Consider the following 20635-nt stretch of genomic DNA (forward strand, 5'->3'; position numbering starts at 1 on the left):
ATGAAAGAAAATATATCAGTAAGATGAATGCATGTTTGCACAGTCTGTTATCTCTTGAAAAGAATAAAGAATAACAGTCATGTTCAATATTTTTATTGGGACTCCATTTTACATCTTGACCATTCATACAAACTCAGTCATACATACACCTACTCATTCATTCACCTCAATTGACTGTGATACACTCTAATATGTCCTATTTTATTCTTTTTCATTAAAAATTAATGGTGGTCATGACCCAATAAATTGATTTGCTACCCAATAAGAAGTCACTTCCCAGAAATTGAAAACATTTCCCTTAAGTGACTCTTTCTTTTAGGGACAGATACTAACTAGAATCAGTAGTAGTAATAATTTAGAAATCATAACACTTCTGTGGCAGCAAATGAATTTTCTTTCCTCACTGAATTCAAATTTATATGTCATATTTTAATCAGAGGCTGATCTTTTGGTATTTAAAGTAAATTAGAAATTTCTAGTTAAAATTAATGTAAGAAAAAATATATGCAGGAATAGTTGGGGGAAGGGCTTTATTTCATTATTTTTAGAACACTTTCATGATAACATTTTGGAAGTAAATCATGGTTATTGCTATTCTCCAACAAAAGACTCAGCAACAATTTTCAATGAGGAAAAAAACGTAAAAATTGGTGCTAGAGCCTTTCAGTTAATATAATACCACTAATACAGTATATCTACATTCATTTTTAGTAGAGTCAATGTTTATTTTTCATACTATTTACTTTTAAGTGGAATAGTAGGTTGCATGTTACCTAATAGGATCTTTTGCTTATTTTCAACTATAGTGACATAATTGGTCATAGAGAACTGTAACAAGTGCTAGTTGAACATATAACACAGTGCCAGGTGCTGAGTTGGCTGTATAAGCCACCAGAAAAGTAATTCTTATATTATGGAAAGTGCTATAGTACCATTTTCTGCTTTGATGGAAAGAAAACATAATAATATTGTGAAAGCTTCTCAAGGTACATTAAATTACTTGTCCTTTTTATGAGTGTCTGCAGTGTCTTTTTAAATATTAATAAAGTTTGCATTTTTTAAAAAATTACATACTTAAATGAGTCATTTAACCCAGAAGACTACAAGTAGAAAGTTTCCATTGTGATTAAACTCTAAAGAAGCAAACCAGCTTCTAGTTACAAAACACCTTGTAATTCCTTCAGACTAGGCTGTGTGAGGAATATGTGATAAGTATGAAACATGCCCCTGTCATCAAAGAACTTAGAAAACCATATTGGTAACACATATAAAACTATCAAAATTACAAAATTGTGCAAGGTAGTATACAGATAAATGGTATATTGGATATAAATGTTATAAGAGTTGAAGGTACTTTAGCCCTTTTGAGGAAAGTTGGAAATTATGTTGTACTCTTCCTTTTGCCTTTACTCTTTATTTCATTGTTAAATAGAGCCTAAAAAAGAAGAATGCTAGTAGGTTTCTTTTCATTATGTTTAAAATGAAAGAGAAATGAAACCAGTAGTCAAAGAAAATTTTCATGCATTCAACAAAATAGTTATTGTATCAGAACAGTGCTAGCTCTAAGGCTATAATGACCTTACACACCAAGCAGCATAATCACCATCCAGTGGGATAAATACAAGTGTTAAGATATATAATGTTTCAGCTAGGCCCTGAACTTGAAGGATGAATAGTTTTAGGAAAAAGAGATAAAGTATACCATTCCAGGTAGAGAAAAGAACATAGTGTGGCACAAGGGGATAAAATTTGAAGTTCAAGAGGTGCTGGGAGATTCAGTTATAGGTGTTTGGAAAAATGGAGATTTGGAAAGTAGGATGGATGCTTTGAATGTGTGCTTAAAATTTAAAGTTATGGAAGGACTTTTAAAAAATAGTGGGGGGAGGGATAGAAATAAGGAATTGATAGAGTCAATCTTATATTTTAAAAAGCTATTCCTGATACAATGAAAAATGGGTTTCTATGTTTTCATGGCTATAGCTTATCCCTGTAGTACTGTTTTTACATTAAAGTGCATATCTGTATATATTTATCTGCATAGTAATGTGCTATTTATTCAGGATGAGCAAGGTAATGAATTGTTAAGTAAGTTTTTCAGGTAATAGAAGACTAGTGTCAAACTTGATTTTGTCCTAACCATGTTGATGGTAATGTTTCTAAAGTGTTGTTCTTATTTATTTCTGCCTTGTGAAACAGTAGACTGGATATAATTTAATCATCAGAGTATTTAGAGCCAACCTTATGGATACCAATTGTTTTAGCATGCCAGCAAGAATTGGACCATTTGCCCACTGTACTAAAAAGTGACTGGCTGATGTATTCACTTATTCGATGAGATTTTTTTTTTTTCGATGAGATTTTTTTCCAGCTCTTACTGTGGTATGTGCATTGTGCTAAGTAGTGCAGAGATAAATTGGATCTTACAACATAGTAGAAGCACATCCTATCTAATAATAGACAAACATGGTAGTTAACCGTACCTCCAACACGCTTCCCATTGGCTAATGAGCAGGATATACAAAATAACTGCCAACCAAGATGGCGGCCGGCAGCCACGCAGCTGAAGCGAGCAGGCGGCTTGCTTGCTCCAGTGATGGAGGAAGCCAAGGTTCCCCGCCTGCCGCGGCCCAGCTCTGAGCTCCGGATGCAACAATGTTGCAATTATATAAGCTAAACAAACCCCAGATACCTGCTTTCAGCCAGCCGGCCTCAGAGCTGGAGCCACAACCAAGTTTCAATTGCAGAAGGTAAATAAATCCCAGAATAAAAAAATAAATAAAAAAAAGGAGAGACTGGGAGCTTCAGTTGCAGGCTTGGCCCGCCTGAAAACAGCCATCAGCCCCTCATCCAGGCTGGCCAGGCACCCCAGGGGGGACCCCCACCCTGAAGGGGGTGCGGGCAGTCTGAAAACAGCCATCAGCCCCTCACCCAGGCTAGCCAGGCACCCAAGCAGGACCCCCACCCTGATCCGGGACACCCTTCAGGGCAAACCAGCTGGCCCCCACCCGTGCACCCGGCCTCTATCCTATATAGTAAAAGGGTAATATGCAAACTGACCCTAACAGCAGAAAGACTGGGAATGACTGGTCACTATGACACACACCACCAGGGGGTAGACACTCAATGCAGGAGTTTCCCTCTGGTGGTCAGTGAACTCCCACATGGAGGAGCTCTGCTCAGCCACAAGTCAGACTGATGGCTGCCAGTACAGCGGTGGTGGTGGGAGCCTCTCCTGCCTCCTCAGCAGCGCTAAGGATGTCCGACTGCAGCTTAGGTCTGCTCCCCACTGGCAAGTGGACATCCCCCAATGGCTGCCGGGCTGCCAGAGGGATGTCTGATTGCCAGCTTAGGCCCAATCCCCTGGGGAGCAGGCCTCAGCCAGCAGATGGTCATCCCCCGAGGGGTCCCAGACTGTGAGAGGGCACAGGCCAGGCTGAGGGACCTTCCCCCCCTCCCCGAATGCACAAATTTTTGTGCACCCAGCCTCTAGTAGATACATAACTGTCATACAGAACAAATTTTGCCATTGGAGACATGTGCATGAAACACTATGGAAGATGGGAGGGAGAGGAAGGTACTTTCAGCTAGACTAGGACCCAGCAAGGCTTTTGGAAGTCACATTTGATTTGGACCCTGAAGGGTCACTGATTGAAATGGAAATGGGGGTTTGGGGTAGGAAAAGGAGCATACTTGTGGGAGGGAACAGCTTGGGACAATGTGGGAAGTTTATTGAAAATACTAGGAAGCAGGAGATAAAGAAATAGAGGTAGACAGGTCAAGGACATAGCATAGAAAGTTAGAATGCTAATCTATGGTGTTGGAATTAATTTTGTCAGGGGCCAATAAAGATGTTTGGTTTTTGTTTTTTAAAGATTTTACTTTTAAACAATTTTTTTAAAATTTATAAAAAGGTAAAGGATTTGGTGGGGAAGTGAAGAAATTGTAGGTGAGGTTACATTAGTAATCTGAACCAGGACAATGACAATAAGAATGTAAAGGAGGCATAATAGATGTCTGGATGATGTGAAAATAAAAGTAAGCAAAATTTGGCAGATTAATTAGAGGTAGAAGAAAGAGACAGAAATGGCTCAAAGCTTTAAATCTTGTTACTGGGAGGATGAATATACCAGTAACAAGTTAATTCATCAGCTACCATGATATCTGGTAACAGAAGGGTAGGCTTCATGGCCTCACAGGGGTTCATTTATCAACAGTGCCTCATCAGCCTGCCCATGATAACAAAGCAAATCATCACACTTATGAATCAGTAAGTTTGTTTTCAGTTGAATGGAGCCTAAGATTTGTACCATGGTGGCATGTATTAATATTTTCTGATGCCTAGTTTTTCTTGTTTGTTTTTTTAATATATTTTATTGATTTTTTACAGAGAGGAAGGGAAAGGGATAGAGAGCTAGAAACATCGATGAGAGAGAAACATCGATCAGCTGCCTCCTGCATATTCCCCACTGGGGATGTGCCCGCAACCAAGGTACATGCCCTCGACTGGAATTGAACCTGGGACCGTTCAGTCCACAGGCCGATGCTCTATCCACTGAGCCAAACCAGTCAGGGCTATGATGCCTAGTTTTACTTGTCATTGGTTATAAAATTTAGGAATTCTATTTGATAATCTTTTTTGACCAACATTTTTATTTTCCATAAAGTGTTAACTAGTCCCCTAGTATTCTTGTTGGTTCCATTATTTCTTGAGTTTTGCTTCTTCTATCTTGTTTTCATTTTTTTAACAATTGACTTAACCTAGATTTTTATGTGTTTGGATTCTTTTAACATATCTAATACCTTTATATATTCAGCTGTAGTATTGTATTTGCTATGACTTATATTCTTTTTTTAAAAATGATTCCTAACATTAATTTTTTGAATGTTTTTTATAATCTGGATTAAGATATAGTTAGGCCTGCCTGGCCGGTGTGGCTCAGTGGTTGAGCATAGACCTATGAATCAGGAGTTCATTGTTTGATTCCCAGTCAGGGCACATACCCAGGTTGTGGGTTGCGGGTTCAGACCCCAGTGGGGGGCATGCAGGATGCAACTGATAATGATTCTCTCTTCATCATTGATGTTTCTAACTCTACCTCTCCCTTCCTCTCTGAAATCAATAAAAAAAATATTTTTTAAGAAAAGATATGCCCTAAGTGGTTTGGCTTAGTGGATAGAGTGTCAGCCCTCGGACTGAAAGGTTCCAGGTTCGATTCCAGTCAAGGGCACGTACCTTGGTTGTGGGCACATCTCCAGTAGGGGGCATGCAGGAGGCAGCTTATCGATGTTTCTAACTCTCTATCCTTCTCCCCTCCTCTCTGTAAAAACTCAATAAAATATATTTTAAAAAAAAGAAAAAAGAAAAGATATAGTTAAGCCTTACAGTAACAAGACATTTTCCTGGCCTGAGCTAACTTCTAAGTAATCTGCTTTAAGTGACTTTATGGAAATAATAAAGTAATATACAGTTGTTCTCTTGTGGATGTTAGAGCAAGAGGACGGCTTGGTAGAGACTGATGGTCCCTCACTTATCTAAGAAGTGGAAAAGTAGGATTTACTATTTCTTTCTTGTGTTTGCAGTCTGAGGAATGAGGTTAATTCTTGATATCCAATGTTTAGAACGTCTGTTTAATTGTGACCTTAACTGGAAGTTACTTCAGACAGAAGATACCTACCTGTTCAGCACCATGTTTGATTATAGATTGAATTTTGGCTGGAATGTGTAAAGTTCTTTAAAATTATAAAAAGCCAAATCCAATCTATGTGGTATTTGTAAGTGCTATGAGCCCTATCTAATTTAAGTTAAACATGAGTATCCTGTATAATAAAGAGCTAATATGCAAATGGTCATCACGCCCTTGGGCTGGGGCCGGACCTGAGGCCAGGCTGGGGGCCCTGAGGCCATGCCCCAAGCCCCAGTGCCGGGGCTAGGGAACCTGAGGCTATGCCTCCGCCCAGTGGGACTTGACGGGGGACCTGAGGCTGCACCCCCCAACCTTGTGGGGCTTGACGGGGATGGGGCCAACCAGGTCTGGGTCTCACACAATTTCGAGGTGTGCGGGTGGGCGAGGACTTGACTCTGGGTCCCGCGGTGTGCCCCAGACCCTGACAGGAGGGAGATTTTCATATACATCTTACTAATTTTCTTTCATCTCTGACACTTCTATTATAGAGAAAGGGCAAATAACAATATAAAAATATTTCCCCTAATGAATTCCCTTTTAATGTGCACAAATTTCATGCACCAGGCCACTAGTATTAAAGATAATTTAAGAGACATTTTAAAGTAAGTTTTCCTTTCTTAACTAATTTTGTAATCAGGAACAATTATTTAATTACTCCTACTAAATATGAAATGATATTTTGGAAATACTGAGGCTTTTAGAAGGCAGGGAATGTGATTTATTTGTTAACCGAGAGTCGCCCCAATTGGAGGAGGCTCACCCTGCTTGGCTCTTATCACGCTTGTGAGAGAGAATTCAGACAAGTGACAGAAAGCAGTGTTGAAGCAAAGCAAGCAAATTTGTTAAGAAAGCAAAACAAGCAAATTTATTGAGTATGCACTTAGCATATAGCACAAGCAGGCAACTCAGCTAGTCTGAGTGGCCCATGTGGAGGGTTCAAGGGTTTTATACTTCCCCCTATAGGTTTCAAGGTTCACCTGCCAGATATCTTGGACAACAGACTAGATTTGAAGGTCGCCTTTTTACATTGTTGTGGCTTTTCCCAGAATTGATGAGAACATTCTGGCGATTTTATCTTGGCAATTCCCAAGACTGCTAACTTCTTTGTTCGGTGCGTGAGATAAACTGCCCCCTCCCCCCCCCCCTCCACACACACCCCCGTTCCCTTCCTCCTTCTTTAGCAGCTATCTACCCTGCCTAACATGTTCAAGTAATTCTAAACAAAAGTGATTTAAAACAGATTTGTCATTATGTATTTAATTTTTATGGCAATTTTAGATGTGTCTTAGAAAAATGTTTGATATTGATAAGTGCTTAATAAAACACCATGCAAGTCCAACCCACCTTGAGAATTTTTAAATATTTTTTCTTACTTGTCACCGTAGAAGTAATACGTTTATTATCCTGACCAGTTAAGCAACTTGTAGCTTGGGTATGGTTAGCTTTTGGCTTCTGGCAAGCTAGAAAAACTAGTCTGCTTCCAATTCTCTGTTTATAAAAATGTAGGATAGCCGAAACCGGTTTGGCTCAGTGGATAGAGCATCGGCCTGCGGACTGAAGGGTCCCAGGTTCGATTCCGGTCAAGGGCATGTACCTGGGTTGCGGGCACATCCCCAGTGGAAGATGTGTAGGAGGCAGCTGATCGATGTTTCTAACTCTCTATCTCTCTCCCTTTCACTCTGTAAAAAATCAATAAAAAATATATTTTAAAAAATGTAGGATAAATAAAGTATCATATTTATGTTTAACTTTTCCCTTCACATCTTAAAAATACTTACTCAAAATATTCCTTTACTTGTCATTCCCTCTACTTTGAATTAACAAAAGCTTCTACAAATTGAATGTACTTTTTCTTCTCCCTGGGAGACCCTAGTTTAAATAAAGGTTTGCCTTCATTTGCTTTAATTTTCTCTGAACCAAGCATATGAGGCTGTTGCTACCCTTATTACAATCTCTTACTTTATAGGACAGGGGTGGGTAACCCCTGGCACAAGTGCCTAACATGGCACGCCAGTAACTTTTGCTGGCACGCGAAACCCTCTCTTATAATCGTCCATTTACAATTTTTTTCTTAGTATCGACTTTTTTTTTTTTTTTCAGATAAATTTAGGGTAGGTGCATCTTGTGTAAATAAATAATTTTACATAGCAAGTTATCTTAAAGACCATAGACATGGATTGGCGAGAGAAGGGAAGAGCAATCTCTATGCCTCTGCCTTAACTCTCCCTGCCTTTCTAGATCCGACCAGTGTTTTGGTTTCATCCACATACGCTTGTGAATCTTTGTTCTCTGTGATGAATTTTGTTAAGTCTCGTAATAGGAGTAGGCTGACGGATGAAAGTAGTAGCTCATGCATATCTCTGAAGGTCACAAAATATAAACCTGATGTAAAATCTCTGTCATCAGTGATGCAGCAGCAAAAGTTCCACTGATAATATCAAACGGAGTCATAAAGTTTTCTGTCAGACTATCAGTGTACATGTATACATTAAAAAATAAATGTGTTTTTCATCATCATATACTGTGTTTTTGTCGCTCGAATGAATTTTATTATTTCTTCAAGGTTCTTCACATAGGTACACCTTAAGAGATATCAAGTAGGCATAACATGTTCTCAAAAAAATTGGGGTTGGCGCACAGAAGAATTTTGAGTCAGAGATTTTGCTGGTTTTGGCATGCACTCACAAAAAGGTTGCCCACCCCTGTTATAGGACAACCTCAAGCTATCTGTTTTTTTCTAGACTAATATTGTTAAGCCATAAACCTCATAGTTAAGGCAAAGGAATTCTGCTTTTCAAATATTTTATATTTCATTCTATTCCAGGTAAAATGTTAAACCATTCAGGATCTAATGTACTTTACCATGATTGCTCTTTGATTCTAGGTTACTGATTTGATTTGATTTTATTTAGTTATTGAGAATGCAAACTCTAAAAATCAATGAAAGAAAATTAGGGTATTGAAAAATTTTTGGAAAATATCAAGGTAAAATAATGGCGAAAATATACTTCTGAGGTAACTAATTGTGTATCTATATACATGCCTAATTATGATTGGAAGGGAACATTGCTTTTCATAACAGTAAACCAGATAAACTTCTTACTATGTACATTTTGGGAATATGACTGGTTTGATTATGGCAGTATATAGCTAGAAATAAAGAATTGATATTGGTAGTAGGGAAGTCTTTTACAATTTTAATGGACTACAGTGTGGAATTTAACAGTTGTTCTTAATAGTTGTTGATTTTCCTCTATAAAATGCTGATTCTAGTACCGCTTCAGTTGGTGCCGCCAACTGATTTGTTGCTTCGATTTTCCTCAAACATCTCTATTTGTAGGAGAAATTTTTTTCCCCTATGAGGAATATGAAAAATATCCTCTGGTTAATCTCTGGTGATGAAAATTACCTAATGTGTGTGACATACAGGTGCTAGCCAAGGAATCTTCAAGTTGGGCAAAGAAACTTTTCTGTTGATCAGTTTAAAGTAAGTTTTATTCTGCTTGTTCAGAGGCAACATCACGAGTTGTTTATGGTGTTCAGAGATTGAGGTGTCTTGGATACAGTAATTCTTTTGAAAACGGATTTCCTTTTCCTTTGTGACTTTGTAAATGTTGCATCAGTTATGCTTCATGCATTATTACATCTTCATCAGGTATATGTAATGTCTAGTTCATTTCCAATAAATACATTGCTATAGTTAACAAAAACAACCAAATGAGATAAAGAAGTGGAACTAAGGGCTGGCTGCCTTTCTCATTTAGGTTGGTGGATACTCAGTATCCAAAATTGTCTACATAATTTGCCAGATCCAGTGAAAAGTGAAAATGTAGCACTCTGTTCAAAAATTAAGAATTTCAAGTCTGTGACAGTAGAGTATTAAACGAAGTGTAGGACCCTATGTGCCATACCCCACAAAATGTCTCTTTTAGGCACTTTATGCAAAGACAAAAGTATGCACTGAAGAAATAAGAATTTATCTTTTCAACAAATGGCTTTTCCTACCCCCATCCTTATGTTACACAAACTCACATGTTTCTTAACCCCCCCCCACCCCCCCTGCAAATCCGTGCTTCTTTTTTTTCCCATGCTTCTTTTTCAGTTGAGGCTGAGAGAAAGAAAATGCTATTTGCACAGTCTTTTGTATATTTGGGACTTATGAACCTTGAATAATTAATGACACCAAGTAGATTTGTTTATTTGTCCATATCACACTGTGTACCCCTTGGGGCCATACATCCTCTTTCCTCACCACTGCCACTATCACCTCCACCAGCAGGTTATTAATGGTGGTGGAATGATGGCTTACCTATCTATGTCATTTTTATCCCTACTTTTTCCCTCCATAATTTGCCAGATCCAGTGCAAAGTGAAAATGTAGCACCCTGTGTTCAAAAACTACTATTCATAGCTGCTATTTCCTGCCCAGCTTATACAGGCTGATTAGATGAAGAAGAAATTTTCTTCTCTCAACTAGGGCTACTTTATGTCTCATATTTTAGATATATGTCATCTGACCGTTATATTAAGTTTCACTTTACCCCAGCGATGCCAACAGTTAGGAACAAAACAGATTAAATGGGGGCTTTTAACTGAGTGGTCAGGGGAGGATGATTGCAAGTAAGAATATTCAGTGGTGAATATTAATTTAGTTATGATGTGCTTTTTACAACAGATGTTTTTTAAAAATGAATCCTCATTCTTTGAGGTCATTTGTGTAGTGAATTAAAAAGAAAATGAAATTTATTGAAACAGTTATCCTATATAATAAAAGCCTGATATTCTAAGAGTCCAGTCGACCATTCAACCAATCAAAGCATAACATGCTAATGATATGCTAAGGCCGCTCAACCGCTCGCTATGACATGGACTGACCACCAGGGGGCAGACAGTCGACCAGTCAACCAGTTGCTCTGACATGCACTAACTACCAGGGGGCAGACGCTCTGAGTACGTTAGCTTGCTGCTGGGGTTCAGCCAGTCGGGACTGAGCGAGACGGGCTGGACATGCCCTAGAGCAGTGGTCGGCAAACTGTGGCTCGTGAGCCACATGTGGCTCTTTGGCCCCTTGAATGTGGCCACGAAGTTTCAATTGCACTGTACGTGCGTGCCCGCACATGGTATTTTGTGAAAGAGCCATACTCAAGGGGCTGCAGTTTGCCAACCACTGCCCTAGAGCCCTCCTGCGGTCCCTCCCATGTCCCTCCCTGGCCCCGATCGTGCACTGGTAAGGTCCCTCAGCCTGGCCTGTGCCCTCTCGCAATCCGGGACCCCTTGGGGGATGTTGGAGAGCCGGTTTTGGCCTGATGGTGTAACAACCGGTCACTATGACACGCACTGACCACCAGGGGGCAGACGCTTAACGCAGGAGCTTCCCCCTGGTGGTCAGTGCACTCCCACAGGGGAGCGCCACTCAGCCAGAAGCTGAGCTCCTGGCTGGCAAGCACAGCGGTGGTGGCAGGAGCCCCTCCCTCCTCCGTGGCAGTGCTAAGGATGTCCAACTGCCCAACTGCAAGAGGGCTGAGGGACCCACCCCACCCCCTAAGTGAGCAAATTTTGTGCACCAGGCCTCTAGTTGTACATAATGGGCAGAAAAGTGGGAAGGGCAAAAGGGCTTATTTAATAATGTAAAAAAAGCCCAAAGTAAATTATTTTTCTTCTGTGTATAAAACTAAAATAATATCTCAGAAAACAGCCTTGAATTTGTATCTGTATTATTTATTGGTTTGCTTTTCACTGATCCAGTTTAATGCTTTAGACACATATGTTGTTGTATTTTGTAGCATAGCAGTATAATGTTTTTTTGAGGGTTTATAATTCTGTTGTATTTCCCTCTCATTCTTATTGATCAAAATAGCTATTTACCGCAAGGTATATCCTAAAACTTTTTGTATATGACTGTACAGCTCGATTCATTCTTCTTACAAGTAAAATATTTCCAGTAGCAGTTTAAATGCTTTATAAATCAGGAGGTAACTGCAATATATATATAAATAAATATATGTGTGTGTGTGTGTGTATGTATGTATGTATATATATACATACATACACATATATATTGATTTCAGAGAGGAAGATATATAGAAACATTAATGATGAGAAAGAATCATTGATTGGCTGCCTCCTGCATGCCCTCTACTGAGAATCAAGCCGATAACCGGGGCATGTGCCCTGACCAGGGATCAAACCATGACCTCCTGGTTCATAGGTCAACGCTCAACCACTGACCTATATTGGCCAGGCTGCATTATTTTATTTTAATTTTATTTTTTTACAGTCTTCTGGTTAAAATTGATCACTTAAAACATTTTCTGCCATCTTGAATAGTAACCTTAGGAATGTTAGAGTGACTGAGTTTGTTCCTTTCTAAAAAAGCAGTTATACTCATGGAAAAGAAAATGAAGATTTTCTAAAACCAATCTAGTATTTTTTGTAAATTTCAAGTACAAAAACAATGTTAGATTTAAAATTCTTCAAGAGGAAAATGGCATGTATATGTTTGGGGGGGTTGATACTAACAAGTGCAAATAAAGGCTTTGTATAAAGTTATCTATTTGGCAGATTGTTAATGTACACAACTTTGTTAAACCTTTGGCTGTTTATCACAAATATTGATGAGCCCTGTTATACTAAAACTAGTGTTAGTGATGTTCTTTTTTTAAAATGCTCTAGTGACTCCTGGTACACCGCCCAGAATGAAACTGCTTTTCGCTCTAGATATAATAAAAATCTATTAAGTTAGAACATTTGTGTTCTAGACATATTTGTACATCATCTTTTTCATTTAATGGAACATACTGTGTAAATCAATCTTTTTCATATAGAGAATAACAGATGGTTGTCCCCTTTGTGTTCATATTAATAATACGTTAAATACTCAAATTTTTTTACAGATTTTTCTAAATGGTTTTAGGCAGTATTGCAAGGGAAAAGGTTGAATATTGGTATTACAAAAAATTGTTCTTGCAAAATGTATTTATGTTTTACTTTCTAAATAAGTGACATTTCAAGGGGTAAGACATTTAAAAATGATAATGGAGATATTAAGACACTGAAATATTTAAGTATAATTAACAGAGGTCCCAGGTTTTTAATATCTTTACTTTACAGACAAGTTTCCAAGAATTCTGAGTGTATGTGATTCTCTAAACTTACTTGGAACTCGATACTGGAGATAATCGTATACGGGTAGAGTTGTCCTGCTTTCCAAAGTCACAACACCTTCAAATATTAATTACTACAAAACCTGTGGTATGCTCATTGAAGTTTTAGAGCTGATCATTTATAAACAGCCTAAAATTCAGGGTTTTTAGAGTTTATATAACATCAAAAGTCAGAAATATTCTTTTTTCCTCTGTTAAAGTCAAGAAACATTTTTATACTTCAGAGTAAACCTATCCAGTTCCATTTAAAAAGTATCACAGCATCCGAATGTAACTTGAATACTTTGTAACTGATAAAACATTATTTTGCATACTTTCTCATCGCCCTGTGCCCTTCTCCCTCAATTTGTTTTACATACCTAGCATTAGCATTCTGTGAACAATTTTTTAAAGGATTGCTATAATGTATTCTATTTCTATCCTACAGTAATTTATTTACATTTTAAAGGGAATTTGAATACAGTGGCAATTTTGACAACCAGCAAGCTCATCAAAGTAAGATTCTATCTGTAATCTCATGATATACCAAATACCTGCTCTGTTCTATGTAACAGAGACAGGGATTGTGTGTGGTTTACCTAACAAATAGGGAAAGAGTAGCTGACATCTAGCTTTTGAGTGTCCTAAAATCTTTACTTCTAGTGTATCCATTGCTTCAAAATTCATTTAAATTCAAATTGCTCACCAGTGCAACTAGGAAAAAGAAGGTGCTGATTACAAAGTACATAATACCTCACTCTCCCTACTAGTTGTGAAGAACCTAGCTTCTATACATAAGCTAGACTGATCAGTGAAGAATTTAAGTGTGACATTAACAACATATTCACTTAAATGATGCAGAGGTGTTCTACATGAATGTTACCTACATTACATGCTGATAGAACACATTTCCATTTATATCCTCTAAATGTCAGAGGTTAAATTACTGGGTTTTCTTTTATTTTTTACTTCAGAAGTATTTGTTGAGTTCCTATTATGTGCCAGGCTCTTGACGGAGATAAGTAATGAGAACCTTACGATTTTTCTATTCCAGGTTTTTGTTGAAGCTTTGAATTAGCCATTCTTTAATACTTACTTGACTTCCTATATGTAATTCTTTACTTATGAGATTCTTCTTCTGAGAATAAGCAGAGAGAGACTGTGGGCTCTAGATTTTACTTTTAAAGATGCAGATGACAGGAAGCATAAACCAGTGGCTTGAATGAGATTTAGGCTTCTTGTGGTTTCTAATTTTCTATGACATTTTCCTTAGCACTGGCCACTTGACTACTGTAAGGAATTGTGTGTTACTGGTTTTGTAATAATAGTGTCTGTTCTTTTGGAATCTGGACTTTGAATAACTCATTTTACGGAATAACTGAATAGCCAGTTCTTATTCTTTCTTACCTAGAATTTTTCCAGGGGATTTCACGTGGTAGGTTAAGAGAAGCAAAGCCGTTTGTGTAACACTTCTGTTACATTTGTTTCCCTCCCCCTTGGATTCCTAAATATAACTTTCTTACCTTCTCTTCCTGCTAATTGACCAGCAGATCCTGTAGTACTCTCATCCCTTTGTCTGTAGTTGTATTCAAAGACCAATAAAATAATATTTCCTGTCTATTCCTACCTCTAAAAATATCTTTTTCCTTTATTAAATTAGATTTTGTGGAATAACTGATTGAAGGAAAAGCAATAAAAATTTTTCAAGAACAATTAGCACTAAAATTTTGATCCGCTTTAATATAAAAATCTTGTTTTTTTTTCCTTTTAATTACATTTTTAAGTAGCTATGGAAGAAAACAAAATGAAAGCATGTAAGGAATAGTTAGCATTAAACTTCTGGTCCATTTGCAAACTTACTTAAAAATGACAAGCTTTTTTTTTTTTTTTTTACTCTTTCAATGTAGGGTCATCATACAATTTTGAGTACTATCTACACTAATCTACACTAATAAAAGAGAAAAATGGTAATTGGCGTACGACACTACCCTTTTCATTGGCTAATCAGGGCTATATGCAAATTAACTGCCAACTAAGATGGCGGCTAATTTGCATATGTAGGCACAATGCAGGGAGGCGAAAGGGAAAGCAGGAAGAAGCCCCCTGCCACTGACAGTGATTGGAAACCCAGGGGGGAGCTAAGAGGTGGGGGGCAGGGCAAAGGCGGCCCTGGGGCGTTAGGCCTGGGCAGGGGCAGAGCCTGCAACCGCGGGGAGCTGGGGAATCCCCTGCCCAGGCCTGACACCTCTGCCGGAGGCCTCAGGCCTGGTCACGGGGCCGATCTGGTGATTGGTGATCGGAGGGTGATGAGGGGCAACTCCTCTGGCCGAGGCATCAGGCCTGGGTGGGGGGCAGAGCTGGGGATTGGAGGGATATGATGGTCCCCTTGCCCCAGCCTGAAGCCTGGGTCAGAGGCATCAGGCTTGGGCGGGGGATGGAGCAAGCGATCAGAGGGAGATGGGGGTCCCCTGCCCAGGCATGATTCCTGGGCCAGAGGCCTCAGGCCTGGGCAGGGGTCAGAGCCAGTGATTGGGGGGGAGATGGGGGTCTCCTGTCCAAGCCTGACACCTCTGGCGGAGGTGTCAGGCCTGGGCAAGGGGCCGATCAGGCTATCGGAGGGTGATGGGGGTCTACGCCTCTGGCCGAGGCATCAGGCCTGGGCAAGGGGCAGAGCCAGCAATCGGAGGGGTCTGGGGGTCCCCTGCCTAGGCCTGACGCCTGGGCCAGAGGCGTCAGGCCTGGGCAAGGGGCCGAACCTGCGATTGGAGGGTGATGGGGGGTCAATGCCTGAGGGCTCCCAGTATGTGAGAGGGGGCAGGCTGGGCTGAGGGACACTCTTCCCCTCCCCCCCGCCCCCACACACACAGTGCACGAATTTCGTGCCCCGGGCCCCTAGTTTATTATAATAGAATTCAAAGTGAATTACTATAAAATTTTCATTGAAACTTATATTACATTGTTGATGTTCCCTTACTAAGTTTTTAAAGCTTGTAAGATCTTAATGAAGTAGTACAAACTTAAATAAAAAGTTATAATTTTCCCGGAAGTAAGGAAGATTTAACCAGATGTTAAAATGGATGTATGATCATCAGAGAAATACCATTATTGTAAAAATTGACCAACATAGTAACTTCAAGTTATTTAGTGACATTTTCTCATTTGGGTATAGTAAAGCATTATTTTCAAAAGCAGTACAGGAAGAATGTATGTAGATAATGTTACTGCTATTAGAGAAACAGCTGCAAATTAGTGCATGCTTTAGGGCAGCGGTTCTCAATCTGTGGGTCGCGACCCCTTTGGCGGTCGAACGACCCTTTCACAAGGGTCACAACCTAAGACCATCCTGCACATCAGATATTTACATTACGATTCATAACAGTAGCAACATTACAATTATGAAGTAGCAACAAAAATAATTTTATGGTTGGGTCACAACGTGAGGAACTGTATTTAAAGGGCCAGAAGATTGAGAACCACTGCTTTAGGGAATACAAAGAAATGCAGACATTTCTAACTTGATTTAGATGGTCTGACCTCTAGAAATACAAGTATATCTTTATGTGTATATTTATGTATATTTGGGAATATATAAAAAATGTCTCTCTTCTTCCCTTTTTTAGTCTTAGATTGTAAGCAAAAGAAATCAAGGTCAAGATCTGGAAGCAAGAAGAAAATGCTAACATTACCTCATGGTGCTGACGAGGTTTACATTCTCAGATGCAGGTACATGCTTATATTGCCAAATCTGCTTAGTTCAGATTTTGGATTGAGGTATATTAACTCTTTTATTCAGGGTTTTTAATTTGTAGCAGAGGTACATTCTCCACAAGTAAATTATAAATGAACTTTTGGAGACAAGCTTAAAATCTTAACTCAGTTCATAAATGCTGTAATACTTCAATATCTAACGGATCAACTTTTTTATATTAGCCAAGAAGCTCTGTGATATGGTGAATTATAAAAATAGCTTTTTTGTTGTTTTATTTATTTGCTTTGGTTTGATTTGATTTGTTTTGATTTTTTAAAAATTGTCTTTAGTTTTGGGACACGTTTAGTTTCTGCTTATTGGGAACATATACTTCTAAGTATAGCTATACAGTTATTCATATCTCCCTTCCATACTCACCGTTATGCAGTTTAAGGAATTCTGAATTGTGTAAGGGTCTTTTAAAAAGAAGATACATTTTGGAAATATAGTTGTTTTAAATATAGGTGTTAAGACCTTTTATTTTATCCCAATAATGTTCCCATTTATATAAATATTATTGGAGTTATTATAGCTGTTCAATATATGAATTGGCATCTTTGATATTGTATTAAGTCATTTTGACTTTATATGTATTCAGAAACGATTGTCAAGAACTCTCTCCAATATATGGTAAAGTTTATTTCTTATGTGTATTGATTTTTTAGGAATTGGTTTTAAATAAAGGGAATTGGTCAGGTTAAGACAACTGTCATTAACTTCTTCTGTAGGTTTTGTGGCCTAGTCTTTCGTGGACCATTGTCTGTTCAGGAAGACTGGATTAAGCACTTACAACGACACATTGTAAACGCTAACCTTCCCCGGACTGGAGCTGGCATGGTGGAAGTCACGTCACTGTTTAAAAAGCCTGCTTCTATTACAGAAACTTCATTTTCTCTACTAATGGCAGAAGCAGCTTCATAGAACAAGGAAACCTTTTAAATAGCAAATATGAATTGGGTGTAAATTTGAGATTTTTTGTCTTTTTTTTAAGCCACATTAAATTATCCATTTATAAATACTAAAGCAGGAAAAAGGGGAAAAGTGAATTATGGTGACATCAGAACAAATAGATTGCTTCAAACAGTAAGTGGTCTATATATTTTATATAGGACAGAAGATGTGTTTTCAACGTTTACTGGATTTTGTCAGTTAACTGTATTCATTCAGTAAAAGATCAGTACATGTAAGCAGTCATTAATAAACTGTTGCACATGAATATTTAAAGACAGACTTATTGGGAAGTTATGTTTTCTGCAGTGTTACCAGAATCAAGGTTCTGTTTATTCCCCACAAGACTTGCATTGAAAAATAAGATATTATATTTTGTTTGTATGTAGTGTTTTGTATAATACCTGGAACCGCTAACTAAATTTACTCAACTTAGGGCATTAAATACCATGTACTTCATAGATTGAGACTGTTCACTCATATAGGGCAGAGTACTATTCTATCTAAATGTGTTTAAGTGTTTTTTTAAAATCACATGGAATGGTTTTTTTTATACTAAAAAGTGGAGGGAGATTTGTTTAAACAAGTATTTCTAAAAGAAATATGTACATAGTCCTGGAAATTATTTGTGGTAAGGAAATATTCTTTACTCCAGTTGCATTTCTCAGACAATAAAGTGGTGCATCCATGCTACCTCCTACTTTGTCAACAAAGATGCTATTTACCCTTTACATTTTTTGTATCATAATAGATTTTAAAATCTAATGTTCTTTATTGCAAGGCATCCTTTTGTTAACAGATTTGTTTCTTTTTAATGTTTTACCTAAAATTTGACATGCTTACAGGACAGGTTTGCCTCTTTATTTAACATTGTAGAAATGTAATTAATAAATGATGCTCACTACACAATTTAGAATAGGCTTTCTCATTTATATTCTCTTCCCAAATTGATCAGTAGCAAAACTTAATATACCAATTGAAATATTTCTACATATGATGAGAATGTTTACAATTTAAATTTTAGAACTTGTTTTGGATGTGATTATATGTACGAAAATCGTGTAACACTATGCTATGCTAAGAACCGACATAACGGAATTACTGAAATAAATGTGCTGTGAGGAATGGAAAATATGGTGCAGATGTCTTGGTCATGAAATTGTGATTCTTCCTTTCAACTTTTCCAAAAACAAATTAGTTCTTTTAATCTGAAGTCAGATTCCTTTACAAATGACAGTTTTTATATGCAAGCACCATTTCATTTTATTTCACGTAGTATGGCTAATACTATAGTTGAAACAAGGATATGCATTGATACTTTTCTTCGTATGTAAATAAAGTTTAAAACATTAAATAAGGAGTATTTTGGTAGAGTATATACATACCTCACTGCCAGTGAAATTGCTTTCCTATGGTATATCTCCTTACCAGAAAAATCTCTAAATAAAAAAAGACTTAAAATTATAATGTGTATAGTGTGAAGCATTTCTTATTATAATCACTGGTGGGAATAGCCCACTTGAGGTTGTGTTTCATTTGATTTAAATTGTTTCTACTTAGCAGGTTACTTTATTCACATACCTTAATAATATGTGAAATTAGGAAGTTGGACTAACTGGATCATTCAGGGGTCTCTTGATCCTTGGGGTATACTAGAGAAGGGAAAAGTACTTGTAATTTATTTTCATTTTTCAAAAATGCCTAATAGAAACTGTATTTTTTCTTATAAAGATGAGACTAAAACATCAAATTGCTTTTGACTAAAAATATACTAAATCGGTGTATACTAGTTGTCTCTTATTGAGCAAGTTTCATTGATATTTATGGATATATTTATTTATTTATTTAACTGGAAACATACTACATGGCAAGTAGAGTCAAGTTTATAAAAAAGATTCCTGGCCTGGTTGGTTACTTGCTTAGTGGTTAGAGCATCGGCCCTTAGACAGAAGAGTCTTAGGTTTGTTCACCAGTCAAGGGCAAGTACCTTGGTTGCTGGTTCGCTTCCCAACCCTGGTCCGGGAACATGCAGGAGGCAACCATATTTTCCTGTGAGGATTTAAAAAGACGATTCCTGTGGCAAGAATAGCAGTTATGAGAATCCCTTTTAACTCTAATATTTATATGATTTTATCTTTTTTAAAGCATGTTTTTATTGATTTGAGAGAGGCAAGGAGAGGGACAAACTTTGATCAGCTGCCTCCTGCACACCCCCTATTGGGGATTGAGCCCACAGCCGAAGTGCCCTGTCCTGGAGTCAGTCCTCAACCTCTCAGTGTTAGGGATGAAGCCCAGGTAACAACTGATCCACACCAGCCGGGTTAAGGAAATATTTTATTTATGGCAAGATGTAGACATTGCCAGCATTCCCAGAAATCTTTATGTTCTCCACCCCAATTGAATTCTCTCCCTCCTGCCGGAGACCAGTTCCAGCATGACAGCAGGGCTGCATCTGGGAATGGCTGAAGGCATTTCCCCAAACCTGAATAGGATACATTAAATTGATTTCTTGGCCGCCAGACAGCTTAAGGGCTTCTTAATCTACACGTTATTGCCTCCTACTGGCCAAATACCTGAACAGCCCGTACCCTGACCCTTTGATGTGTATATCTCTGCCTCGCCTCAGGACAAGTTGTGTTAATAAAAAGCATGGGGTCCTGGGAGGAGGAGACTTTTAAGACCTTAGAGAACAGACCTTAGAACGCCGTGGGCAAACCACGGCACGGTTTGAAATGAATAAAACAAACAAAAAAAAAAGACAGTACCCTTTTATGTAATGATGTTTACTTTGAATTTATATTAGTTCACACAAACACTCCATCCATGCTTTTGTTCCGGCCCTCCAGTCCAGTTTAAGAACCCATTGTGGCCCTCGAGTCAAAAAGTTTGCCCACCCCTGCCTTAGACCTTAGAACTTAGCTCCTTTAGCTAAGCTCCTCTGACCCTCAAATGCCTTTCAAAATCATGCTTCGTCTCTGGACTCCTATTTATTAATCTATGCACAGTCTTCTCCAGATTCCTGAACCCTTCTTGATGCTGGGACAAGAACCCCGGCACCTCCCTTTACCATTATTCTAACTTCTATAATAATCATTTGTTTTCTATTCTTAACA

General features: G+C 38.2%; 1 protein-coding gene across 1 annotated transcript in view; it reads left to right on the forward strand.

The window, feature by feature from the left end:
- ZNF644 (zinc finger protein 644) overlaps nt 1-18963 on the forward strand; it is a gene marked incomplete at its 5' end in the record, with an annotated part of 83973 nt that extends 65010 nt beyond the window's left edge. The window contains 2 exon segments of the mRNA XM_081087767.1: nt 16447-16549; nt 17303-18963. Coding sequence (XP_080943893.1) covers nt 16447-16549; nt 17303-17495 — 296 coding nt within the window. The 3' untranslated portion in view covers nt 17496-18963.
- Between the last annotated feature and the right edge of the window lie 1672 nt (nt 18964-20635).

Source organism: Myotis nattereri (genome assembly GCF_964212035.1).
Source record: "Myotis nattereri genome assembly, chromosome: 3".
In the NCBI taxonomy this organism is placed as follows: domain Eukaryota; kingdom Metazoa; phylum Chordata; class Mammalia; order Chiroptera; family Vespertilionidae; genus Myotis; species Myotis nattereri.